Source organism: Tamandua tetradactyla, chromosome 2 (assembly GCF_023851605.1).
Source record: "Tamandua tetradactyla isolate mTamTet1 chromosome 2, mTamTet1.pri, whole genome shotgun sequence".
Taxonomy (NCBI): domain Eukaryota; kingdom Metazoa; phylum Chordata; class Mammalia; order Pilosa; family Myrmecophagidae; genus Tamandua; species Tamandua tetradactyla.
In genome coordinates this window covers 214,680,061-214,706,440 of record NC_135328.1, presented here as the reverse complement: position 1 = coordinate 214,706,440, position 26,380 = coordinate 214,680,061, and the positions used below count along the sequence as shown (strand labels likewise).

The 26,380-nt window shown below is 59.1% G+C and overlaps 2 protein-coding genes across 3 annotated transcripts in view; both read right to left on the bottom strand.

Annotated features, from left to right (window-relative positions):
• CASZ1 (castor zinc finger 1) overlaps positions 1 to 26,380 on the bottom strand; it is a 55,845-nt gene that overhangs the window by 2,222 nt on the left and 27,243 nt on the right. The window contains exons 3-18 of one of the 2 annotated variants that reach the window (XM_077151340.1): positions 25,142 to 25,630; positions 20,789 to 21,656; positions 19,608 to 19,676; positions 18,083 to 18,173; positions 17,218 to 17,382; positions 15,872 to 16,044; positions 14,777 to 15,630; positions 12,201 to 12,336; positions 11,856 to 11,919; positions 10,483 to 10,637; positions 10,203 to 10,325; positions 8,853 to 9,191; positions 7,185 to 7,383; positions 6,312 to 6,483; positions 4,564 to 4,715; positions 4,270 to 4,411 (exon numbers count right to left, since the gene is read on the bottom strand). In XM_077151340.1, the coding sequence (XP_077007455.1) occupies positions 4,270 to 4,411; positions 4,564 to 4,715; positions 6,312 to 6,483; positions 7,185 to 7,383; positions 8,853 to 9,191; positions 10,203 to 10,325; positions 10,483 to 10,637; positions 11,856 to 11,919; positions 12,201 to 12,336; positions 14,777 to 15,630; positions 15,872 to 16,044; positions 17,218 to 17,382; positions 18,083 to 18,173; positions 19,608 to 19,676; positions 20,789 to 21,656; positions 25,142 to 25,630 (4,191 nt within the window). Of the gene's footprint in view, positions 1 to 4,269; positions 4,412 to 4,563; positions 4,716 to 6,311; positions 6,484 to 7,184; positions 7,384 to 8,152; positions 9,192 to 10,202; positions 10,326 to 10,482; positions 10,638 to 11,855; positions 11,920 to 12,200; positions 12,337 to 14,776; positions 15,631 to 15,871; positions 16,045 to 17,217; positions 17,383 to 18,082; positions 18,174 to 19,607; positions 19,677 to 20,788; positions 21,657 to 25,141; positions 25,631 to 26,380 lie in introns of those variants that run through there. The other variant, XM_077151341.1, reaches the window with a different exon arrangement.
• Positions 378 to 3,533, bottom strand: LOC143655136 (zinc finger protein castor homolog 1-like). The gene is made up of 2 exons (XM_077126636.1): positions 3,341 to 3,533; positions 378 to 1,537 (listed from the first exon to the last, which is right to left on the bottom strand). The coding sequence occupies exons 1-2, from the start codon at positions 3,531 to 3,533 to the stop codon at positions 378 to 380; spliced, it is 1,353 nt and encodes a 450-aa protein (XP_076982751.1).

Sequence of the window (26,380 nt, the reverse complement as noted above, 5' to 3'; positions counted from 1 at the left end):
AGACGGATCCCGGGCCAGGAGCACCGGTGGGGCCAGCGGCCCGAGCGGAGCGGGACGGGGCGGGGCGGAGTGGGGCGGGGGGAGGGCGGAAGCCCCGAGCCCTGAACACCCCCCGCCGCCGGCCCGGACTAGCTTTGTACAGAAGGAAGCTTTACATATAAATATCATTTCTTAAAAAATTAATAATAATAATATAATAAAGAGGCAAGATACGGGGAGCGGACCTAGAAGAGATGCGGCAGGCCGCTGGCGCTCCTGCCCCAAGGCTCGTGTCCCACAGTAAAGACGGGGCCGGGGCGGTGGCCGGGAGGCCGGAGCGCGCTCCGAGGCGCCGCGTCTGCTCACTGACACTCCGAGGCCCCCGCGCGCGGGGCCGGCTACGGCGAGGAGGCGGCGGCGGCGGCAGCGGCAGGGGGCGCGGGGCCGGGGGCGGCGGCGCCGAGGGCCACCAGGTCTGGGGTCCGCGCCCCCGCGCCCGCCGCCTCGGCCGCCGCCGCCTCGGGCAGCGACTCCTCCGAGTCAGTGCGCAGGTCCTCGTCGTCTTCCTCGTCGTCGTCCTCGTCGTCGTCGTCCTCGTCGTCGTCGTCGTCCTCGTCCTCGTCGTCGTCCTCGGCCTCCTCCTCGTTCAGCTCCAGCTCCTCCTCCTCCTCGTCCTCCTGCGAGGACTCGCCGGCGGGGCCGGACGCGGCGGGGCCGTCCCGGGGGCGCGGGGGCGCGGGCGCGGCGTCGGGCGGGCCGGGGTCGCCCGCGTCGCGGAGCCCCAGGCCCAGGCCGGCAGCGGCCGTCTGCAGGAAGAGCAGGGAGGCGCCGGGCTCCGCGCTCAGGGTGAGCGAGCCGTCCAGGCTGAGCGTGGCGGGCGCGGGGCCCTCGGCGCCGGGTGGCCCTGCGGGCGGCTCGCCGCGCTCCTGCTTCTCGTGCTTGCGCTTGTGCGAGTCCATCTGCGACATGCCCACGACCGTGTGGCGGCAGCCCGGGTAGGCGCAGTGGAAGTGCGAGCACTTGAGCCGGTACTTGCAGTCCGGCGCGGCGCAGTCGGCGCTCGAGCTGAACTGGCGGAAGCCCGCGGCGCTGATCACGTCCTGCTTGCCGTGGTGCTTGCGGTGCGCCGTGACCTTGGTGCTGTCGGTGCAGCGGAAGCGGCAGCGCAGGCAGTGGAAGTGCGTGCTGGTGCCCGAGAAGGGGCAGTCGGCGAAGTGGCAGCTGAGCGAGGCCTTGAAGCGCTTGAAGTCGTCCAGCACGAGGTTGTCCACGCGGTCATGGTGCTGCGCGTGCTTGTACATGTGCGTGCGCCCGCAGAACTTGTAGCCGCAGTTCTCGCGCGTGCAGTGGTAGTGGGTGACCTTAAGCGAGAACTGGCAGGCCGCGTCCTTGCAGTCCTCGTAGAGGTCGAAGCGCCGGAAGCCCTCCAGCATCATGCCCTCGTCCAGCATCTTGCGGGAGGACGCAGTCTTGCGCCGCTTGCCAAACGGCGACATGTCCTCAATGATCCAGAAGCGCTTTTTGGCCCCTGAGGCTGTCGGCATGGAGATGGTGTTCCCTGGGGGAGGGGCGGGGGGGGGGAGGTCAGTGCAGAAAGGGTGCCCCCGGGGACTCCCCTCCAGGAGCAGTGACGCAGGGCACTCGAGCCTGGCACGGTGGCCTGAGGGCAGCATATGTGGACAACTCCTCTGCTTCCCGGGTTTTGGGGGCCTCCCCCTCTCATCTCCCACACCAAGGCTTCCCCTGGCGTCATCCCACGTCTGCAGGAAGACCGCATAGGGGCCGCCCTGGGGTGTCAGTGCAGCTGGCTGGAGAGGGGTGGGGATGTGGCGGGGGCTGCTTCCTGGCCAGTTTGGGTGGGAAGTGAAGACACGTCCTAGCACTAATTGAAGCTGAAGGGGGAATCTAGGTCGGCAGAGTGTAATTACCCACGTTGGATGGGGGCCAGGACTCCATCTCCCGCCCGCCTCTAATGAGGGACAGGCCGGCTCCTTCTCCTGCTGGCTAACCAGTTCCGCCCGCCGTCCGCCTGTCTGCCATGGGGACTAGCCTGCTCGCAGCAAGGTGCCCAGAGCCCCAGGGCTGTTTGGGGCAGCAACTCCCTGCCCTGAGGAACACTCCCTTCTTCGTGGCTCCAGAAAGTTCTTTAAGGTGAGCCAGGAGAGCAGAAGCAGCTATGCTGAGGAGCCAGACGTGAGAAGTCAGGCCTCAGCTCTCCCTGCTCAGAGCCACCCCACCTGGGCCCAGGCTGGGGCAGGGGCTCATGCAGGGACAGGCACCCACCTGTGCCTTCCTCCTGAACCCCACTGCACATGGGGCGTAAGAGGCCCATTGTCAAGGCTGCCCTGTGAATGGAGGGAGTGGGGGTTTTGCTTTGTTTACCCCTTTCTGGGGGTGGGTGGCACCCATGGCCTCTGCAGCTACAGGGTCAGGGGAAGACCAGCCTCGTGCTGGCTGCACGAGTGGCTGCGGGTCCTGGCATTCCTGCCCCTCCTCCAGAAGCTACAAAACCACCCAGAGGAAGGCAGGCAGCCACCCAGCTTCCCCCACATAGGCCTGGCACTCCTAGAGCCTGTCAGGGACACTGGCCGCCATGACCACCCCCTCCACCCAACCCTGGAGGGCAATGGGGTGGGGCACACAGGCGGGGACAAGGGAGGGGCTCAGGCCTGAAGTCCCAGGGTCTGGTTATGGTGGCCACAGAGCTTGCAATGAACTGACTTCCATGAGGGTGGGGGCCCATCTGCCCTGCTCATTGCCATCTCCCAGGGTTGCACGGGGCCCAGGACTCAGGAAGAAGGAAAAGAAAGAATGAACAGAAGAGGAGGCAGAGCTGGGGAGATGACTATACCCAAGGGGCAGGGGAAAGCAGACCCATCCCCATGGGGTCCCAGAGATGGGAGTAGGAGCACTGCCTGGGTCTGAGGAGACAGGGAGAGCCTATTCCTGCTTGGCTTGGCTAGGGGTGGAGGGGTATCAGTCTGGCATTAGGACCTTTTAGACATGGGAGACCCAGGCCGCATTGCATTTCCTGCTCCACTCTAACATCAGGTGAGCCCCTGAGAGCAGGGACAGGCTGTGCCTTGCTCAGGGCCAAAGAAGGCAAGGTCCCATGGGGAGTCCCATAGGAATCTGGGGGCGAGGCCGGTTGCTGAGGCCGAGCACCTCCCTGGGGAACCCCGGGAGTGACGTTCAGCTTGGGCTGTGCTCCTCTGCCCTGCCCAGCACTGAGCAAGTGCCATGAAGTACTGTCCCGGGATAGAGACCAGGATGTCTGGTCTGGGGGGGTGCCTGGCTGGCTGGCCGTGAGAAAGGGGCTGGAGGGGCGACACACACTGGTGAGCACGTATGTGCCAGTTACCTGCGGCGTCCTGAACTAGGGGGATGTCGCTTTTTACTGGAGTTGGAGTGGCAGTGATGGGCGGGAAGCTGGGCGGGCTGCTGATGGGCTGGGCCAGGCCCCGGTGGGCGCCGAGGGTGGCTCTGAGCAGAGAGTATGAGAGACAGGACGGAGAGAAGAGGTATGGGAGGGAGGGGAGGGGCGGCCGGAGCATGGCCGGGGGAAAGGATGGAGTCGGTGGGGGCGGCGGAGCGCCGTGGGCAGCCTCATCACCAGCAGCAGCAGGAGGAGGAAGAGGAGGAGGAGGAGGAGCCGGGCAGCCTGGAGAGGGTGGAGAAAAGCAGAAAAAAAAAAAAAAAAAAAAAGAAAACCAAAACAAAGAACAAACAAACAGAAAGAACCAAAATGAGAAACCCAATGGCAGAAACAAGTATGACACGAAAATATGTGGACAGATGAGGGACAGACAGAAGTGTGACAAAGAAGAGAGCAAATCAAACGGGAGGGAGGAGGCAGTGTGGGACAAAGGCTATGGTGGGAGGCTAGAGGCAGCCTGTGCCAAACCCACCCGGAGCAGAACCCCTGCTCTGGGGCCTGGGACCCGGCTGGGGATGACGGTAGAAGAGCCTGAAGAGGGGCAGGGACAACTGGCCGGAGGGAGGTCCAGCCCTCCTGCCTCCCCTGGCTGAGGGGCTACACTGCAGCCTTCTCTAACTCTAGCTGGAGAGGAGAGACCCAGGTTTCTTTCCCAGAAGTCAAGGGTTAACCCTGCAGAGGAGAGGCTGCTGGGGCAAGATGCTGGGGAGGTGGGCCAGACAGTGGGAGGTGGCCTCAGTGACCAGCCTGTCCTCCTTTGAGGCTACTGGACCACAAACCTTCTGTCCCCAGATGGACCAAGCAGTGCTGGATGCTCCCAGGTGCCTGAAGTCCCTCCCGGCACTCCAGCTCACCTGCGGCGGTGCTCTCATTGCCCACGGGGGTGCTGGAGCAGCTCCGGTCCATGGTGGACGACTCTGAGGACATGGCCCCCGGGCTGCAGCCGGTGTAATCCATATACTCATCTGTTTCAGGGTCCATCAGGCTAGGGGCACCCTGAAAACAAGAGCGAGTCCCTAAGGAAGCTGAGCTGGAAGCTGTGCTACCCTTGAGGGGCAGGCTGTCACTTCAGGTCGTGCGGCCTACCTGGAAGCCAACCCAGGGTAGCAGTGACACGCCCCCCTGGCCCGGCTGCACAGTGCTCTAACCTGGGTGGGGGGCACTCGGTCAAAGTTCTTGCCCAGCATCCTGCGCATGTGCTTCCGGGCGTGGGACGTCATCTGGTGCTTGAGCAGGAAGGAGAACTGGCAGCCCTCGCGGATGCAGTGGAAGTGGCTGTTCACCTGGTTGTACTTGCAGCCTATGGACACAACGCCTGCTGTGAGCTCCCAAAGGCAATGCTCACGGGCCCACCGGGCTGTTTGACTGTCCTGGGCACGGGGAATTGTGGCCCATGAGGCCGAGGGTGCCCGGGGTAAGTATTCCCCAGTGGTGGGGCTCCTTTGAGGAAGGCCTGAAGCCTGCCCACCCCTCCCCGCTGGACGTACGTACTAGGCTCCCTGGCAACTGGGCTCCCCCTCCGGCCTCGCCTGGGGGCATGTGGCAATGGCAGGCTGGCCCCTGTCCCCAGCTCCACACATAGAGAGGTCCACAGGCTCCAGTGCCAGGGACCCTAATGGACTCCGCCCACTAGGACAGCGACCTCGAGGGCAAGCTATGAGTTCCCACATCTGGGTTTGGGGAGAGGTGGGATGTCCAGGGAACTGCCTGTCCTTCCAGATTTTGTTTGGGTGGCTACAGGCCACCAGCCCCCACCTACCTCTGCTTGGCTCTGGCATGGGGAACAAATAGAGCAGGCGGGATTGAAACAGTATCAGCAAAGGGCAGGTGAAGGCCTGCCCATCACCATGGCAGCAGGCTGCCCAGGTGTCTTATATCATCCCTCAGCTTTGTTTGGCCCCAGCTACCACAAAAAACAACCAAAAGTTGAGTAAATAACGGCAACTACAAAATACCCTGACATCTGTAAACTGAGCCCAGTACAGCACAGGCCACCAAGTGTTGACACCTGCTGCCATGGTTATCAGACCTTTCTCTGACCATGAGTTCTTTTTTTTGAATTAATACTTGAAGGAGAGATGGGCTTCCTTTCTTTTCCAACAGTTGACTTCCAGTGTCTCACTGTTTGGCCTATGGCAGGACCAATCCAAGCAGGCAGTGCCTCCTGCCTCTTCCCAGAGACCCTGGGACCTCACTACCTGCACCACCACAGGCGGCCCAGGTGTCTGCCTGGCCTGCCTCAGCCTCCTGGTTGCCTCCTTTCTGGGGCTCCCCAGGTCACAGATGCTCTTGACTGGGCCCAGGGCAGGCGTCATTGCCCTCACCAGATCCCCAGTGCCAGACCCAGAGCCCCGCACACAGCAGGTGCTCCAAGAGCCTCAGCTACAGTCGCTGCCACCACCACCCCTGCAAGGGCAGAGCCAGTCACAGAGGAGCTCCTCAGGCAGTGTCCGCTGGCCAGAATGAATGACCAACGACTGAGCCATGGACCATTTGATCAAAGTCATGGAAAGACATTTACGAACTCCTGGGACCTCCCTGCTGTCCCTCTTGAAAAGAAAAGGAAAAAGAACCAAACCAAGCCCTGAAGCTACTGAGGAGGGCCTGGGTAGCCTCTGGAGGATGGAGATGGGGGGCTCTGGGTTACCCTTACTGTTTTCCTCGGCCTTTCAGGTTCTGACTGTTTTACAAGTTTGACAACCCCTGGCCCATGGTAGCTGTGGTGTCTTTAACAAAAGATGGGACCTGATGTCAGGGTGATGGCAGGGATAGGAGAAGGTGCCAGGGGAGGGGGTACTGGAAAAGTGGTGCCGGGGGTGAGGGCAGTATTAGAGGAGGGGATCACCAGGGGAGGTGGCACCCTCCCCACTGGGCAGTGCCCTGCCTGGACCAGTACCTAGCCGTCCACACTCCTCACGCTTGGTGAAGTACTTGAAGCCATTGGCTGCCCGCCGCTCGGCCTTCTCATGCTTCTTGATGTGCCATGGCAGTTTGGTGGTGATGTTGGTTACAAAGTAGCAGCCAGTGCGGAGACAGTGGTAGTGGCCGCGCATGCGGAACTCGCAGTGCTGCAGGCAGGGAGGAGGCGTGGGTCAGGACCGGCCAGCACCCTCCATGAGCTCCAGTGACTGCCTGCCCCAGCCCTCTGGGCTGGGTGGGTCCTTTCCACACGTACTCTTCCATGCTCAGAATCAGAAAACACGGGTGTGTAAAGACCTTTCACATGTTTTAAAAGAAGAGGGTCCCTTTGGTCATTTGACCAGCATAGCTCACAGGGTATGCTGCCACCCCTGGGGTCCCAAGCCCATGGCAGACACCACTAATCTATCCCAGCACTCTCACTTCAGATGCCTCCATGGGCTCCCCTCACAGCCTCTGCCAGTCTGGGGAGGAGACCTCCCAGACAATTCTGATCTGCCCTTTCTGGCTGCTGCAGACAGTTCAATCCCTTCATTTGTCCAAGGGGCCTATTTGAAACACCATGCTTCCAGGGAAAGAGGCTGTGGGTGGTCCTAGGATGAGCAAGAGTAGCTGCACACAGAGTAGCTGCCCTGCGTTTGGTCACCATTGAGGCTGAGGACAAAATAACAGACATCATCAAAGCAGCACCAATCTGGACCCCTGCCCAGAGCCACCAGGTGTCCCAAGGGAGACAGTGTCCTGTCCAGCGTCTAGTGGTGTAAGAAACAGACGTTGGCCAGCAGGAGGAGCCCCTCTTTGGGCCCTGCCCCGCCCCTCGCAGGCCCGAGCCCTTGCCCGCCCCACTAACCTGGTTGGGACAGAGACACTGCAGAGAGTAGTAAGCAAACTGGTCGCGCACGTTCACCAGGTTGTTGTTAGGGTTGATGTGGTCCAGGCAGTGGGACTCGGCCTTGCCGGAGGTTTTGCAGACATACTTGCAGTTCCCAAAGAGACAGTGGAAGTGGAACTTGTTGGCATACTTGCAGTCCGTCGCAAGGCAAGGATCACTGGAATGAAACCACAGCCAGAAGGTCATTGGCATTCCTGGAGCCCTCCTCTCAGCTACCCAGACACTTGCTTGCATTGGAGTTCTGCTCCCCGGTCACCAGTGGGGTAATGGAGAGGAGCAGCTCCAGGGCTGCCCTCTTGCTCAACAGGATGGTTCAGCAGGAGGAGACTACAGATCCCAGCATGCATTCCTGACCCCTTTTAGAGCGCTGCATAGTGCATCAGAAATTGCAATATGTAGGCTGCCCGGAGCGTTGCATGCTGGGACATGTAGTTTCCACGGCCACACCTCAGGATTATAGATAAGGATGGCTGCAATAACTTCTGGAATATGAGAATGAAGGCTGGTGCTGCCAGCCCTTGGCAGAAGGCCAGGAAGGGCCTGGCTGGCATGGCACAGGCGCTGGCCTGGATGTAACTGACAGACAGGCTGCAGATGGGTGGGCAGTGCTACTGGGAAGCTCTGCTCCTGGGGCCTTGGCAAATGGACGTGTGCCTGGTGTCGGACCCTACTGAGGCGCATGGCTGCTAGAGCTCCCTGGGGTCAGCTCAGGGCAGCAGTGCCCACCCAGAGAACCTCACAACCCAGCTGAACAGGTTGGCAGGGGCGAGTGTGAGGCTGCAAGGAACTGTGAGCAGAGACCCCTGCTCCTAGAGCCCTGGCCCCCAGGATCAAGAGCATTGCCATGGCTCCAGCTTTCTGTTCTGCCCAGCAACACTGCTGTCCCCTATGAGGACCCCGGGCAGGGATGCTAAGCAAGTCTGGGGAACTATGAGGACAGCAACTTGGGGGTGGTAAATGGGGGAGGGGAAGGTTGAGGAAGGATGGAGAAGGAGTGTGGGCTTCCTTGCATGTGGGGGCTCAGCTCCAGGTGCTTAAAAAGGGAGAACAGCTGCCACTCAGGAGATATATGTTCACATCCAATTTATTACTTTTATTGAGAACAGGAAGACATGGTGCACACATTGCAATACAAAGTCACCGTTCTCGCCACCAGGAGCCACCACCATCCACTAAGGAAGGTCCCTTCCACCCCTGAGAGCTTGGACCAGTGTGCAAGGTGTGGGCCTGGAGAGGGACCTCATATGCCCCACAGAGACTGCACTCGTGGACATGAGCCAGAGGTGGCCAGCAGAGAAGCCCAAAGGCAAACTCGGGTCCCCTACAGGGTGAGGACCAGCACTCCCCCGACCCAGGCTGGTCCTTGCAGCACCACCACCAGCCCCATCTGGAGCAGTGGCCACTACCTCCACCACCCTCAGCCCTGGCCAGCCTGCTCCAGGGACTGGCACTGAGAGAGCAGCAGCATCTTTGGTTAGAAGACACCAACCACATCCCAGAGAGGCTGGGGGTGGCCAGTGTTAACTCTGCAGCAGGAGGGGCCAGGCTTCCTTGGCTGCCCTTGCTAGCACCTAACTCCCAAGACACACAGGGGACACAGGACTCCCAGCTCATTGAGGGACTCACTTCTCCTGGAACTGGAGGAATCCGGGTTTGACCTGGGGCTTGGCGTTTTCTAGAGAAGTCGTGGCCAAGGGTGAAGCAGGCAGGTGAGGCACTGATGCTGGGATCTGAGGCATCTGGGGTATGGCAGAAGCCAGCTGCTTCCAGGCGAGGAGGGTAGGGGTGGAAGGCACAGCGGCCGGGCTGGGAGTGGGCCCCTCTAGAGAGGAGGCTGCAGCTGTGCTCACAGGAGGTGCCGGAGGGGACGAGGGGGCCAAGGAAGGTTTGGTCTCAGCAGTTGCAGCTGGGAAGGAAGGCTCCACGTTCCCTTTTGCTGTTCCTCCCTCTGTGCGGAAGTGGAAGCTGCAAGAAGCAGGAGACGGAGGTCTCAGGTGGGAGAGCTGCGAGGGCCCCACACTGGTGAGCCCTTCCCTGGCTGGGTAAACCTCGAAACAGGGGGAGGGGGCCTATAGCCTGTGGACAACCCCATCACAAGCCTCAGGGGCCCAGTGTCCTTCCACGTTCCCAACTTTGGGCCCCAGAGGCCTCCAGTGACTGCAGCAGGAGGAAAGACTTGGGAGCAAATGGCTGTGCATCCTGAGTTTCTGAGCGTGGGCTGCTGGCACAACCCTAACTACATCTTCAGACTTGTGACCTCCCTGGCACGCGTCTGTTCCTTACTCCTCCCTGTATAGGGTAGAAAGCGGGCCTTGCCTCCCGAAGCCCTTCCCTTCAGGACCTGCTCTAAAGTTTCCTAGGTGGGACTCTAATACTCAAAGAAAACTCTTTTGCAGACTAGCAGCTGGGATGCCTAAGCGGCTGTGCCTAAAAGCTTGATCCACAGCTTAGAGAGCAATGAAGATCTGTTTTAAATGATTACAAATCCTGGCTTCAATTACAAGTAGACTTCTAGGCTCTCTGTTTCTCAATTCCATGGATCTTACAAAGCACTTCATTACTTTTAGGTCAAAGAGAATCTAAAAACCTAACATTGTGGCTCGGAAGGGGTTAGAGCTGAGGCTCCCCAGCTGGGCTCTGCGCCTGGCCAGGCAGCTCCGTCTGTGGTGCCGCTGGCGGCTTCAGCCAGAATCCGGGAGCAGGAGCAGCTGTTGCTCAGGGGCCTCAGGATGGGGCCTGTGGACCCTGGCTGGGGGTCTAAGCAGGTGAGAGAAGGCCACGAAGCCAACCCTAGAAGGCAGCATCTTCTGAGAAGAAACTGGCAGCCTTGGTCTGCTGGGAGCCACTTGGAGGCCAGCTGCTTGGAGGCCTGCCACCCACCGTCCTGACCACCCGTCGCGAACCAGGCTAGGATGGATGTGCTCAGTCTGAGTGAGCCTTTCTCCGGGTCGCCTGCCACCCCCGACCCCCACTCACTTGGCGTGCTTGATGGCCCCGTCCAGGGTGCTGAAAAGGGCACCACACTCCTCCACCACGCAGTGGAAGTGAGCCTTGTGGAGGAAGTCACACTGGGCGTCGCAGAAGTCCTTGGTGCCAAACCTGACCAGAGGAGCAGGTTAGAGACCCCGGGGCTCCTTGGGGTGGGCGGTGGACCGAGTGCCAGCTGCCAGATGGGTGATGTGGCCGGTGGCCTGGCCCTCCACCCTAGTGCTACCCCCCAGGCCATGCCCCTCACCTGTGCAGGTGTGCCACTTACCTGCGCAGGTACACCTTCCAGGGTTCTGACAGCTTCTCCTGAACCAGGGCCTTGACAGCTTTGCCCAGGAAGGGTGAGGACTCCACAGGGGGACCCCCCTCTGCTTCTGTCTTGATGTTCAACAGGCTGCCAAGGCTGGGGTTGCCCTGAGACATCTGTGAAAGAAACGGGGCCATGCTAGGGGTTGCAGGAGACAGACATAGGTGCTCTTGTGGGCCTCTGAGGGTTTATGTGACCAAACTCCAAATGCTGGTGGTAGAGAGACTGCCCCGACCCCACAGGACCTTCTGAGGGGGGGGCGTTCACGGCCCAGATAGCCTTGGGGCTCATCCCCTCCAAGCCTGCGCTGCTCACATCCACTGCCCAAGCTGAGGTTGCGACTCAAGGAGCCTACTTGGACCCATCTTTCCCCAGACTTCGTGGCTTCCAGGTTATTTTCCTACCACAAGGTTTTCAAAACACATGCAGCAGGAGGAGAGATGGGGACAACCCCTACGAATTCCTTGAGAACAAGAGAAGACACACAAAGGAGGAGCAGGGAGGGAGGGAAAGAGCCTCATGGGGTGAGCTCAAGACTGCTTGCTCCTGGGAGGGGAGAGGCAGGAGGGCGAGGGGGTCAGAGGCAACCAAAAGGAGGGGTGCAGGGGGCAGTGACCAAGGAAGGGAAAAAGAGAGAAAGAGCGAGCAGGAGAGGAGGAGGAGACGGCAATGCTCTGGAGCCCAGAGGAGAGGGCAGGCTGCGGCACTTCCCCAAGTACCCAGCCGGGACCCCCCACCCCACCAGGGTCGGCCCAGGCCCAGCTCCCTCCTCCAGAGTCACTTGTGCACTGTAACCAAATTAATCTTGTGGTAGTCAAATTTATCATGTGAAGGGGAAAAATATATTTGAGACGATGTATAATTTACAAAGACCCTGCATTATTTAAAATAAATATTCCGGTGCGACCTCTCCGGAAGGCGTCCGAGGCCATTACTCAACCCGAAAAGTGGAAATTGATGCTTTGCTCCCACTTTAGTCCCCCCACCCCTCCCCCCCTTTTAAACAAACAAAATATATAAAATAAATAAATAAAATTAATAACTGAGCACGAAAGAAGTTAGAGGGCTCTGGAAAAGCTTTTGGAGCCCTCCATCCGAAGGGAAAAAAAAGGTGTCAGAGGCTGGAATATATTTCTTCAGCCAGTTCATTAAATTAATTTGTAAGCAGTGGCTCTGAAATTATATCCGATGAAAAATGGCCTCAAAATTTAAATGGTACAAACTCATCTTATTAGAGGCAAAACATTAAAAAACAAACACATCCCCCCACCCCCCAGCCTTGCTTTAATTTCTCTGGGTGGGGGGACGGGGGGCGTGTGATGGATGGCTCTTACCTTATTCATAAGCGAGGATAAAAGAGATGAATTTGCCGGGACTGCGTGGCCATTTGATTCATTACTGGAACACACAAACCAAGGGGCTTTAGCTCAGAGGGAGGTGGGACTGAGCCCAGACTCAGCCCTCCCAGCCCGTCTCCAGGGCTCTGGCCCCGGCCTGCTGCACCTGCTGGGCAGGAGGACGACTCCCTCCTGGGAGGTTGGCCCCAGCCCCTCTGGTGTCTGGTTCTGAGGGTGGCTGCCCCCCAGAGCCTCTGTTCTGGTTCCCAGGCCTGGACTTCAAGCCCAGGGACCCAGAGTGGCGCAGCCCCCGGCCATGAGCCTCTTCGGCCTCTGCCTCACCTGGGCGCCTTCACGGTCAGGTCTAGACTGCGGTCTTGGGAAGTCTCGTGGGGGGCTGGGGTGCCAGCATTCTCGCCGGGCTCCTGCTTCACCTGGGCTGGGGGAAATCTGGCTGGGGGGGCCTGCTGCCCATTTCCTACAGGGAAGGGAAGGGAAGGGAAGAGGGAGTCAGAGGGGCTGGGAGCTTCAGGTGGGCAAGTTCAGCCCCGGGGGAGGCCTGACTGCTGGTCAGCAGTTCTCCCCGCTGACGTGATCGCCTGTGACGTTCATCCCAGTATGGCAATTCTTCAAGTGATAATTATTGCAAAATTATGTCAAAGTTGTCCTGGCTCAGGGCCTCCTAGAGGAGAAGGGCGGGAGGCTGGGGAGGGGGCCGGGACGGGGGTGGGGGCCCTTCATTTTCTCCACCAACTGTCATAGCCCATTTGTGGGGCTGCTGCTTAGGCTTTTATTAAAGACTCTGTTAATGCTGAGGGAAAGTGGCAGATCTAGACTGGGAGCTGCGCCCCCTCCACCAGTCCCCATCCCACTGTTGCCGGGGCGACAGCCCTGCCTTACACTGAGCATGCCCGGGAGGAGCATCTGCTGTGTCAGGGCTATTGGAGCTGACAGCCAATCAGGGCGGTTCAAACTCCGTGACCTCGCCCGTCAGGCTGTCCCGGGCCAGGGGCCAGGCCTGCTGACCGCGGGTGAGGGGAAGGCCAGGCACGGCGGGAGGAAGGCGCAGCAGGCGAAGCTGGACAGGGGCAAAAGAAGTTGCCAACAGGAACGTGTCCACGGAGCCTTTCTCCTTAATCCCCAAGTGACTGAAATATTAATTTGCCCCAAGGCACTACAGCTGACAGGGAGCTGTTTCACAGACAGCAAGTGGCATTTTATTAAAAAATAAAGGCAAATGGCCCCCCTTCCCTTCATTTGACCTTTCTTTTGGGGAAAAGAGATTGTCCTAATGGAAACAAAGTACTTGACAGTCTGGCCACCGAGCGGAGTGGGACTGGGCCCTGTATCCAGCCCACAGGGACCAGAGCTGCATGGCCAGGGCAGGCTTGAGGGGCGTGGCCAGGGCAGGCCGGAGGGGCGTGGTCAGGGCAGGCTGGAGGGGTGTGGTCAAGGCAGGCAGGCCTGCCCCTCCCACCCTTTAAATGAACATCCCAGGGGATGGAGTTTTAAAATTCGGAAGTCCACATTCTAGGTTCTTCCCAAAGTCACTTGCCCAGGGTCCCCAGGGAAAGGGCCCAGTATCCCTGCCAAGCAGCCTTCGGCGGGGGGTAGGAGGGGTATGGACAGAGACTGGGTCAGGCCCTCAAGCTTGGTGTTTTGGATATTCTGGCCAGAGCATGGAACAGGTTCCAGAACCACATTGTTGGAGGCCAAGTCTCCAATTCTGCCATGTCCTACCTCTATTCTGGGGATAAATGACTCCCCCTCCATTGGCACCTGGGGATGGGGCTCCCCTGTCTTTCTCCCCGCTGAGTGCCCAGTACCCAGCTCTTTGCCTGGCTCTTGGCAAGCACCCTGCTGCCAGGGAGCCTCAGTGGTTGTTGAAGGAATGAATGCAACACGCCACCCCCAGAAGGGAGCTAAACTGTCTCAGGATTCAGCTACCACAGATTATCAAGATGAGTGAAACAAAGGGGAGGAGCAGGTAAACAAAGAGGACAGAAGAAAGCCAGAGAAAAACAGTAGAAAAAATTTCTAAAGAACAGAAAAGTTAAGAAATTATAGGAAGAAAGAAAGGAGGGAGGAGGGAAGTAAAAAGGAAGGAGAGGCGAGAGGAAGAGAAACTGCCCCCAAGAGTAAGCCAGAGGAAGGACAGGAGATGTGAACACTGCCTGGCTCCAGCTTTGCGTGGTCCAATTCTGCAGCCCCTGGCCACGTGTGGTTATTTACATTTAAACTAATTACAATGAAAATTTAAGTCCTCGGTCACACTAGCCAGTTTTAAGAATTCAAAAACATTTGGCCAGGGGCTGCCACAAAGAACAGGAAGCTTCCATCAGTGCAAAGTGCTGGTGGGGAGTGCTGATGGGCAGGTGAGCTGGGCAGGGGTCCCCGCAGCCTGGAGGGCTGGGGACACACTGAGGAGGACGCTGTAGGCATGAATGTCCCCGAGAGCCTTTCTGACATGCAGCCTGCTCCTGCCACGGGGCCGGATTCATGTCCTCCTCCAGGTCATCTGTCTACCCAGTGCTGGCGAAGCCTTGGGGGTTTCTGGGATTGTTTCCCATCAGAGACCGGAATTACACTGGAAGACCCAGAAGACAAGGCAGAGAGGGACCTACCAGCTACCCCGGGAGGCAAGACACTGCAAGAGGCAGGGATTACTGTCCCCACTTTATGGATGAGGACACAGAAGGTGAGGAGGCCAGAACAAGGGGTCCCAAATAGGAAATCAAAAGGATGGAGGCTCAGGACAAGCAAAGAGGGGGTTGGGGGTGGGGGGCAGGAGACCAGGGTTCAGGGGCTGGATGGACATATCTTGCAAATACCCGCCTGCTCTGTTCTGCCACCTGAGGACAGGGAGCTACCAGGGTCCATGATGTACCACCTTCCTGAGCAGGGCCCAGCCAGCTCACCTGGGTCAAAGGTGGCAGAGGGCTTGAGGGCAGCTGCGGCCAGTCTGGCCATCATGGGTGAGATGAGGCCCTTGCTTGCGGAGATCCGCTCCATGATGGAGGTTGGGAGTGCCGGGGTAGAGGCAGCTGTCACTGGGGCTGAGTCGCCAGCTCCCGGGCCAGCAAGAGTGGGCGTGTCAGGGGTGGCCGAGGCTGCTGCCCCGGATGACACGGCACCCATGAGGCCAGGGGTGCCCACTGGCAGGGAGGTGCTGCCACGGCCAGGGAGGAGGGGGAAGAAGGGTGCAGTGGCAGAGAGGCCCGAGTTGGAGAGGGCCAGGGCCAGAGGGATGGAGCTGGGCAGGCCCTGGGACAGCAACCCCGAGATCTTGCTGTTGGGGGGCTTGGTGGTGCTGGGTGCAGCCTCGGTGGTGGCGGTGGCGGTGGCGGCCGCAGTGGCCAGGGAGGCGGAGGACTGTTGGCTGGTGGGGGAGGCGCTAAGGCTGGAGTTCTTGCTGCTCAGGGCAGAGAAGTCGATGAGGTCATCATTGCTCGACTCCTCGTGCTCCGTGTCCTTGGCGCCCAGCAGCGAGGGGGGCAACCCCAGCACACCAGAAGAGCGGATGTGCCTGCGCTCGTGCTTCCGCTTGTGCGAGGTCATCTGGCTGGTAGAGGTGAAGGTGAAGCCGCAGCCAGCGCGGATGCAGTGGAAGTGGTTGGTGGCCTTACTGTACACGCAGCCCTCGTACTTGCACTCCTCATACTTGTAGAACTTCTTGAAGCCGTCTTTGGCGTAGGCATCATCCTTGATGTGGTAGCTCTTGTGCTTCTCAATATCGCACTTGTTCTTGAAGGTGAACGTGCAGCCAGGACGCCTGAATGGGACACCAGGAGCCTGTCAGGGGGGCTGCCTGTGTGCCAGCAGAGACAGGGCCCTATCTCCGCCTGGGGGCTGGAAGCCCCAGGCTGGGGACTCAAGCAGGGCATCTGAGCAGCCCTCAGCTCCTGTTCTTACTCCTCTTGAAGAGGCAGGGCCAGAGCTGCCCCAGGGGCCTGGCTCCCCGCCTCCACCCCTCCCCAGCCTGGGAAACCTCCCTGGCTGGGCCTACTGCCCACCTGCAGTGGAAATGTGTGGTCTTCTGCCCATAGAACTGGCAGTCGGCCGTGCCACAGTCCTCGGTGGCTCGGAAGCGCTGGAAGCCGTCATTGATGAGCTGGGTGTTCTTTTTGTGGAAGTTCTCATGGGTCATCACATCTGAGGTGCTTGTGTATACCTTGTTGCAGCCCACCTGGGTGGGCCAGAAAGGCTGTCAGGAGAGCTGGGTCCAGGCACCCTGGGGCTGAGGTCAGAGGTGCTATCCCACTGGGTGCTGCTGGGGCCATGGGGCCTTGAACCCCTGACCTCCTCGGGGGAACTTTAGCACCCCTAACCATTCAACCAGTGAGAACTCTGAAGGTCAGCATGGAAACTGGAGTAGAGAACCTCTATCAACCCCTCAGCTTCAGGGGGCAACTGGGACTGCCTGGGCTGAGGGTTGGGTTGTCTCCAGAGACCCCAGACCCTCACACGTGCAGGGGCCCCACCCCGCGGGTGTTGGGTTTTGAGTCCCAGTCTGCGGTCCTACCTCTATAGCTCCTAGGGATTTAGAGGCCTGTCAGTCACCTTTAGCCCGGGAACTCGTTTAGTGGACGGTTCCTGGGCACAAGGCCCTCCCCTCCCCCCCAGCTGGGCCAAGGCAGGCAACTTTGCCATATTGAGTAAAAAACAGTGGAATCTGAAAACTCCCGCAGGCCATGCCGTGCCAGTGTCTGCACCATCTCAGAGCCCAGAGGGAGCCCCCCTCTCCTCACAGCCCAGGTTGTTTCAAAGAGGCCATAACAAGCCCCTGACAAATGCCGGGGGAGGGGCAACGACTGCTATTCCCAACCTCAAGTCGCTCTCCCTGGACCTGACACCTTGAAAAAGCCCAGACTCTGCCCGGCATTAAAACAAAGAATTAAACAAAAACCTCCTCAGGAATAATTTGCAATGCTGCTCTTGGTGCTAAAGCCTGAAAAATGTCCATTTGTATAAACAGCTCACTGAATTTTACCCACACCAAGTATGGCCATGGGGGAGGCCCCGCCCTGGCCCACCAGAGACTGCCCGAGCCTGAGACCCAGGGGAGCCCGCCATACCTGCCCCTGGGAGAAAGGGAGGCTCCTGGTCAACCAGGGCCTCTGCCCATTGGGCAGCCCTGCCTTGGGAAGGTGAAGGGTCCATGCTTAGTGAGCTTTGAGGTCCCAGGCCTAGGAAGGCCCTTGTGGCCCACATGGTGGTGGTGGAAGGAGTACCTACAGGTAGTGGTGAGGGCCAAGGGGTACCTGCAGTGGTGGGAACTGAAGAGGGGGTAGAATGCCTGCAGGCAGTGGGGGGATCCAGGGAGGTGGATGCCTGCAGGCAGTGGGGACCCAAGGGGTACCTGCATGCAGTGGTAGTGGGTGCTCTTCCCATTGAGGTGGCAGCCATGGTAGTAGACACTGCAGTCGTCCAGGGGGCTGAAGCGCATAAAGCCGTGTTGCAGGGAGTTGTCACGCTTCTTGTGCATGTTGTAGTGCCGGATCACGTCCTGCTTACTGGTGAACCTCTGCAGGGAGAAGGCCCGGTTGGCAAGAGGCTGGGCCCACAGATGGTTAAGAATGCCGGGGCCAGGTACCACCTGGGGCCCTTGGGTCTCCCTAGAGCTCGAAGTTGAGGCCGCCTAGACTGCCCCAGAGCCAGTTACTGCACACTAGACTCTGGAGGGAACAAATCCAGAGGTTCCAGAACTATAGTCCCTTTGCTGACCTCCTTCCCAGCTCCCAGGAGCAAATGAATTAGGTCAGGCCTTAAAGACCAGGGCTCTGGGAGTGGGGTGGGGGGACAGCTCCTTCAGCTGGGCAGGCTGCCTGCACCCATCTCCCTCACCAGAAGGGCGGCTTTGCACATAAAACACAACCGATCTGAGCCTCAGTGTTATCATTTACAAATGGGACAGTAATGGCAACCTGCTAAGGTCAATGTGAAGGTTAAGTGAGATAAGGTATACAGACCGTTTAGCACAGTCCGTGGCACAAGGTACACTCTCAGAGAATGGGAGTCTGAATTACTGTCATCAAGATGCAGACAGCTCCCTGCCTAGTAGCTGCCTTGTGGGCAGGAATTGGGGAACCCTGGTTCCCGCTGGTAGTTCCTTCAGGCTCTCTGCCTGCCCGAGGTACAGGTAGCCCGAGCATAACTGAGAACTGTCCTGCTTCTGAGAGGAGCCTCCAGCTCTGGGCCGGGAGCGTGGGGCCAAGTGCCCGTACCTGGTAGTTGCACTCGGGGTCTAGGCAGTGGTAGTGCTCCCGGTACTGGTAGGCACAGTGGATGTGGCCACAGTGTTGGCTGCCTGAGAACCTGCGGGAAGAAGGGGGGTGGGCTCAGGCCTCTTTCCGGGGAGCAGCCTTAGGGACACTTCCTCCAGGGCCCTTGGCCTTGGCAGCCACCTCTTCTGTGCCCCTGCCCCAGAGAAGTGTACTGGGCCCTGTGGGAGGACCCTGAGTAGAGCTGGCCTGGGCAAAGCGGGAGGGGCCAGGCAATGGGTAGGCCTGTCCAGCCTGAGAAGGCCAGGGCAAGGAATGGCCCAGGCTTGCCCCAGATGCAAAGTGAACAAAGAAGACTTGCCCCAGGTGGTTCAGCATAGGGACACCCAGGGTACCCTCCTTTGGCACAGTAGCTACCCAACCACCCACTGCCAGATCCAGGCCAGGTGCTGGGGACCCTGGTGGGGCCAGCCCTGAGCACTGGAGCTGGGAGGAGTTAAAGGGCTCTCTCTGTCCAGGGCTTTTTCTACACTTGAAACAGTCCAGAGTGATGAATTTTTAAATCCCAGCATCTGTTTGGTTTCCCGCAACAGGGAACTCTCCCAGTCATCTCCATAGCCAGAAACCCCATGCTGCCTGCCACGGCTCGCATCCCAGAAAACCTCATTCCTTCTCCAGGACCTGCTCCTGCCAGGATGTGGTTCTCCCTGCCTCAATGACAGGCAGCCCTGGGGAGGCTGCTCTGGGGTGAGTGGGCTGTAACCACCATGGAGAAGGTGGGGTGCTCAGTTCACCTGTGTCCCTCCAACACTAACATGAGGTTGCAGGAGAGAGAGCGAGAGAAAAACCCAATTATAAGGGGGGAGAACCACTTGCAAATAAATATTTAAGCTGAAGCTGCCAAAAGGGCCATCTGCCGAGCCACTGATAATGATGATGACGATAATAAAGAGAAGATGGAGCAGAGCAAGGCTGAGAGGATGGAGACAGACGAGGGAGGGACACAGGGAGGGACCGTGACCCTGGGAGAACAGCAGCATGACAGGACACTGCCCCTGCCACATGCTGCCCAGCCAGGCGCTGGCAATAGGTGGCCCTGCTGCAGGGGATTTGTTAAGTCTAAGGTTCTTTACCTGCTGCTTTTCACTATGCCAAGGGGCACAGTGGGGTGAGGATAAGAGAGTAGGGGAATTCCTAAGACAGCTGCCTCCACACCCCTCCCATCCCTGGCACAGTCCCCAGACACCTGCGTCCACCCCAAGGCTCTGTGAGGATGGCTCCCAGGCCAGTGGTGGAGGGAGGGCTCTGCCTGGGGTGCAGCTGCCTGAGGCTCCTCAGGACCAGTAGTGTGACTGTCCTCAAGGCAGCGCCCTGGGGGCCTTCTGGGGCAGGGGCATGGGAGTCGGGGGGAAGCACTAACCACTGCTGAGGGCACTCGGTCCGACAGACGACGGTCCCAGTCCCTGGGCATCCCTGGCTCCCCGCTACCACCTTCTCTCCACAGCAGCCTCCTCCCCAGGGGGCCTACCTGGCAATATATTTCTGGTAAATGTTTACATCTTCAGTGACAGCTGGTTTATCTGTGGGCAATCCGTTCCTGGCGAGAGACACACAGGGCACAGCCGATTAGCGGACGGGGGGTGGCCTCATGCCCCAGGAGCGTCTGGTGGGGCCAGCTCCCTGCCCTGGGGCCCTGGCCCTTCTCTCTGCTCTGCAGTATTCCGAGGCACTCAGGTTTGGATAGAGAATGTTCCTTGGCAGGAACCTGGCACAGGCTCAGCTGGTCTAACTCAGGCCAGGACAGGGACATCTCAAGCTGGCGGGGCTGGTGGCCTGGGCCACGGGCCTGCCCTGGCCTTAAGTCCAATAGGGCAGAAAGACTTGGATGCCCAGGTCTGCCCCACCCCATGCACAGGGAAAATCCGGAGGCTGCTGGCTGAGGATGGGCCCAGAGGAAGGGAGGGAGAGCAGTGCCAAGCAAGTGGGAGCTGGGCCGAGGGAGTGGCCCCTCCTTGCCCTCATGCCAGAGAGCATGCGGGACTGCCCAGATCCACTCCCAAGCTGAGAGCCCCACCTCTGGCTCTGGGAGGTTCTCATACTGGATCATGGATAGAAGGGCTGAGGATAAGGGTCTCCCTTGCCCCCATGCCATCAAATGACCATTTTACCATTTAGGCCATTCCCCTGCCTGGGGGTCAGGGATGAGCACACTCTCCCACCCCCCAAACTGAGACTCCTACCTCCTCTTCCTGCCTCACCCACAGCCCAGAGACCCACGAGCCACGGCCATCAGCATGGACCCCAGGCCCCCACTCCAAGGGGGGCTTTCTCAGCCAATCACAAGCCTGTATCCTGTCCCAGCTCATCATGGGCAAATGGGATCACAGTGGTTCATGGTATGTGTTGTGTGACCATGAGTCTGTTAATGTATGTCCCTGAGCGTGTGTGAACATGTGTCTGTGAATTTCTAAATGTGTGGGTCCGTGAGTATGCAGATGAAATTGTGTGAGCCTGGTATGAGGATCTAGGAGGGACTGTGTGGGCGGGGCCATAAGTGCATGTGGATGAGTGTGTATGTGTGCATGCATGCATGCATGGGTGTATGTGTAGATGTGCACAGGTGTGAGCATATCTGCAGCACATGTAAGGATGGGCCTCCCAGCTATGGCAGACTAGGCCTGGGGTGGCAGAGGGTGGGGAGCACCTTACTTGACAGTGGAGACGGTCCCCGTGGTGATGGAGTCTGTTTTAGAGAAGGTTGACTTCAGGTACTCAGGAGTGTTGAAGGGCAGGGAGGCAGGCGGCTCAGGCCCTGGCCTTGGGGCACTGGGAACGCTGGGCACGCCGGCAAGTGGGGCAGGAGCCAGGCTGGGGGTAGGCGGCACCTTGGCAGGGCCCAGCTTCTGGACGCCCCGGACGTCATACTTGGAGGGGCGCCCCACCTTTCCCGTCTTGAAGGCGATAGCACCACCCATGTCGGGATTGCCCTCCCCAGGCTTGAAGAGGTGCAGGTACTTGACGTTCTCCAGGTCATACTTGGACGGCTTCTTATAGGTGCTGCCGTTCTGGGGCCGCAGGCTCTCCCCTGTCTTCAGTTTCTGAATGAAGAAGTCATACTTGGAGGTGCGGGCCACCAGGCCCTGCATTTGGACGCTGCTGTGAGATGGCAGGGGGAGAATGGTGGCCTTGGTCTCCAGGTGGGCTGTGCTGCCGGGCAGTCGCAGGCTGGGCAGAGGGCCACCCACCTCCTTGCCTGCCCGCTCCTCGGCCTTGGTGCCATGGGCCGGCCAGGACAGCTGCTCGCCAGCCTTGAGCTTGCGGATGTACTCCTCGTACTTGGAGAAGCGGGCTCGCTTGCTGAGGGCCTCCTCGGTAGGGGGCAGCCCGGACGAGGTGGCTGACTCCGAGGTGGCACCCGCGTGCAGCTTCTCGAAGCTGATCTTCCTGGCCAGCTCATCCCTCGTGTTCTGGTCATCATAGCCAAACATGCCCAGGAACTCGGTCATGGTGGAGGCTGCGTAGTCCCGCAGTGAGGAGGCCTCCCCTGTGGCGCAGGAGAGTAGAGGGGCTGTAACCTCTGGGAGGGGAGCAGGGGGACAAAGGTTCAGGAGCTCCTTCCCTCTCCCCTGCCGGGACCCTCCCCCAGGAGGGGAGGGGGAGTGTGCGGAAGGGGCGGAGCGCAACGTGATCTATGGACATTTGGCTCACTTGTTAGGTTTTACGACTCTTAAATTAATTTGTTTTAAAAAAAAGTAATTAATACTGGGGTAAAATAAAACGAGTTCATCAATGCCAGGAAAATCAATTTCCTAAATGTTCTGGCCGATGGCTTTTCAGTACATTAAACAAAGTTTCATAAATGTCTCCGCTCTCTCGCCTTGGCCTAATATGAAAGAGAAGTCATTTTACTGGAAGTAAGGCCAGCACCCAAGCTGCCTCCCAGAGTGGGGATGAGAGCGGAGGGCCCAGGTTCAGGTGGGGACGTGGGTCAGAGGCTGGACAGACAAGAGGGAGTCCAGAGGGTGGAGGAGCCACTCTGGGTTCAGGGAATGGGCCTACGTGGAGGACCTCCTCTGACCCCCCCACAAATGGGACACAGGGATCTCCCCAAGACTACTCCCCAGACACAGGTAGGTGGGGGTAGACCGTGCTGATGTGCTCCTCAGACTCATATAGAGTGGGCCGGCACCCCACCTACCCATCAGGATTTACAGACGGAAGCCCTTCAAACCTCCTCGCCATCTTCCAGTCACCAGTGCTCATATGCAGGGAGGTCGCCCAGGGAGGGCCGGACCAGGGAAAGGCAGCCATTCTCCCCACCTGTCGCCACCTGCCAGTCCTAGGAACACTCCCACACTCATACACACTCACACACAGTGACATGTACACTCATACACAGTCAGTGACATGCTCTACAGTGACATGCATGCTAACAGTGACATAGACACATATGCATACTCAATGACACACACTCACAATGACACTGCCATGCTCATCTGTACTCACAGTGACAATGGCACGCACATTCACACTCAGTGACATACAGTGATGCACTCACACACAGTGATACGTGCTCACCATAGTGACACTCATGCTCATACACATTCACACACAGTGACATGCATGCTCACACACACACTACAGTGACCCACTGATACACACATTCATTCACATCCATGACACACTTGCACACACCTCATGCTGCTCCCATCCACCAGCTGATGTCCTGCGCTTGCCTCCCAACTAGACACACACATGGATGCAGCCCACCTCCCCCACGCCCGGGCCCCCCGGCCAGCAGCCTCGGGACAGAGGGAGGCAGTGCCATCCCATGCTGCTGGGTTTCCGATCCAGAGGCACCTCCTTCCATACGCTGCCACATGCCATGCCAACGGGCGACTCTAAGCACACATGAGCACACTCATGCCTTCATTAAACAGTCACGAAACACCTTCTCCAGACCAAGCCCTGGATCAGGGCTGGGTGCACAGAAGGGTGAGACCCACAGGGGCCTCAAGTTCCCACCATGTGAGAAGAGCGTTTGGGCACACTCAGGGAAGTGGCACCCTGGGCTGGGGGCAGGAGGGTGGGATCAGGGGAAGGCCCACGTGCCAATGGGCAGGAGATGGCAGACATGGCCTGCTCACGGGCCAATGGACGAGCACGTGGCTAGGCCCAAGAACAAGCCCCACAGACGAAGGAGAGGCTCTGTGCTCCCAAGAGCCTCCCTTTGTGGTGATCAGGACCCCACTAGGCGAGGAGAGGCCAGTCAAAGGCAGCCAGCCACCTGGCACCCACTGTGGGCCATGACCCAAAGAGCTTTGTCCCCTAGGACAGGCCGGTGGGTAAGCCACTGTCCTGTCCTCCGGTATGCAGGGTGAGGGGCCCAGCCTGGGAGGAAGGGGCCCTGGCTGCTGGATTCAGTGGCTCAGGGACTAGGGAAAGGGGCTAAAAATAGCTAGAGGCAGCTGAGCCCTCACTATATATGGCAGAGAAACAGAAGTCTTTGATGGACAGGCGGCTTAGAGCAGGGAGGGGACCAGGCTAGGGTCCCTGGGGCAGCCCCAAGGCTTGCATTCCTGAGTTCCAGGGCCCAGAGAGTGGCCCGTGGGCTTAGCCTGAGGTAGGGAGAGCTCCGCCCTCTCGACAGGTGCCCAGAGCTGGGTGGGCAGTCCCAGGTGCAGGGCTGAGGTCCCACTCAGCCTCGAACCAGACAGGGCAAGCCCAGGGCCAAAGGCCACCCAGGGCCAGTCTACCTCCTGGCATCCTAACTCCCCTGCCCTGGAGAGGGAGGGGGCAGGGAGTCAAGGCCTGCTCTATGGCCCAAGGCCAGGGGCAGAGCTGGGCATGTGGGGCTGGGGTTTGCTAGGGGACAGCGGCCCTTGTCCTGTCCCTGTCCTTTGCTCCAGCTGAGCACAATCACCTTGGGTCTGATAGCGGCAAGGGCTTTTCCTATCAGAGGAAACTGAAGGTCACACTTTTCCTCATTGATCTTGCAATGTTTGTTAATTACTCTGTCACTGATGTGGCGAAGGATAATTAAACAGCTCTGTTTATATCTTATATGCATAATTATGTGGCTGCGCAGGGCTCCCCGCACAGGGAGGAGATGTGCCCCACGCTGCAGGGGGGAAGGGGATAAGGGAGAGCGGGCACAGGAGGCTCCGAGCACCAGGGCAAGCCGGGGAGGAACACTGGATGTAGGCAGGGAAGATCCCTGTCCCAGGATTCTGGTCCCAGTGGTGACAGCTTTCCTGCCCTATGACCCCTCTCCTGGATTAGAACTCAGGGCTGCCATGAGGCCTAGGGACAAGGAGACTCTGGCTGGTGGGAAACAGGAGCCTAGCCAGAGGTCCACAGCTGGGGCAGGGGTGGGGGTGGGGGAGGGGAGGGTGGAATAAGCTCTGGGCTGAGCCATCCTGCTCAGGAGAGCCAGGATGGAGGCATAGGAAAGGACTGGCAAGGGGAGATGGTGAAGTCTTCAGAGAGAAGGCCCAAGCAAGGGGCTGGAGAACAAAACCTGCAGTACGTCTTCTTGGAGAAACGTGCAGAAAGTAGCATTTGGAGATGACCAGCTCATGTAGTTGACAATAATGACCTCCCTCCCCAAACTCATGCCCAGGTACAGGGCACTCCAATCAGCTTGTCCCTATCAGGTATGCTGCAAACAGAGCTATCCAACCGCTCATCTATCCATCCCACCACCCACCCACTCACCCATCCATCCATCCATCCATCTACCCAGTTGTTTCCTGAAGACCCACTGTGTGTGAGGCAGTACCCTCCAGTCCCCAGCCCTGCTCCCACACTTGAGAAATTGTCTTCTCTGACCCTCCCTTCTCACCCCTGGTACCCCTAACTGGTCTTCCCATTCTGGATAACACCTTGGCCCTGAGCTCCACCCTTACTCTGGGGCCTCTGTGGGTTAGAACAAGGTGCCAACAGGTAGAGCCAGGGTGAGGGAAGTATGAGTATGCCCTGGCTGTACTTCTCCCTCCCTGCAGGTCTACCCACAGGATGTCCTGCACCGACTTCACCACCCCCTCACAGACAGACACACACCTGATGCCTGCTTGGCACTGGGACCGCTGTCTTCCTTGGGGGCCACCCGGTCCGAGTCCTTCTCCTCCGGGCCACTGCCCTCCTTGGCAGGCTCTTCACCTGGCTCCTCCTCGTCGCTGCAGCCCTGGGGCTGCACCATGTAGACGCCCTCGGGTGGCAGCTCCAGGCCCTCGCGGGTGATCCGGCCCAGCACGGGGGTGGGTGCTGGCTCCTCGCTGTACTCTCCGTTCACCCACTTCTCAATCACCGCCCGCCTCTTGTCCTCTTCGCTGCGGGGGGCCCGGGCCACTCCAGACTCAGGACTACTGCGCTCTTTCTCCCGGGACCGCAGTGGGCTGCCCTCGGTGTGGGCACCAGCCTCTGCCCCCTTCTCCACTACCACCTGGCGGCTCAGCTTGGCGCAGATGGCGTTGAGCTTCAGGCCGCCTTTGCGCTTGGTTGCCATTGCAGGCTTGCCTGCAGGCGGGTCGCTGCACAGGGTGCCTTCAGCTGCAGGGAGCGGGAGGCCTGGGTCAGAAGTATACCTGCTGAGCACTGCCCACCCACCAGAAGAATCCAGCCAAGCCTCAACTCCCACCTCCCCCAAGCCCAAGGTCTTCCTCACCACAGTTCTATCACATCACCCTGGGGCATCCCCTACCAAACTGGGAGCGCCAGGGGCCAAGCTCACACATCGCTCCCTGAACCTGGCATGGTGCCTGGCAGGCAGCAGGTGGTTCAGGAAATATTTTGTGACTGAACAAATCAGTGAATGAGTGAACAAATGAATGACTCTTCAAATACAAGAGGCACTCTTCTTCCCAACACCTGCTTCCTGGGAGCATTTCCTGGACATATTGGCTCCAAATGCCTTCTCTAGAAGGCAAGCATGTCCCGGGAGAGAGGAGGCAGGTATGCCCTTTTATACATAGGAAACCTGAGGCACAGACAAATTAAGGAGATGGTTGCAAGTTCAAGCCGGCAGTGACAGAGTTGGACTGATGGCAGCCTGGCTCATGCTGCCCCCTAGGGAGGAGGCAGCAGAGAGCCAGGGCCACCCATGTTGACCTTATTACCCAGCAGCCCTTGGCCAGCCCCCTCCCCACCTGGGCACCTCAACCCTGGGGCTGGGGCCCACCTGACTCCAACCTCTGTCTTGCTGGGGAGCCCTGTGAGCTCTTTGTACTTTCCTCCAAGCCACCAAGGCCTCCATTTTTCCTTGCCTTTGCCAGGGTCTCCCTGTCCCTTTGTAACCCCTTC

Bases quoted from the DNA above. Each gene is read 5' to 3' on its own strand.
- LOC143655136 (XM_077126636.1), bottom strand. From the start codon at position 3,533: ATGCTCCGGCCGCCCCTCCCCTCCCTCCCATACCTCTTCTCTCCGTCC. The intron at 1,538-3,340 runs GTAACTGGCACA...CCCCTCCCCCAG, and splicing joins CCTAGTTCAGGACGCCGCAG to GGAACACCATCTCCATGCCG.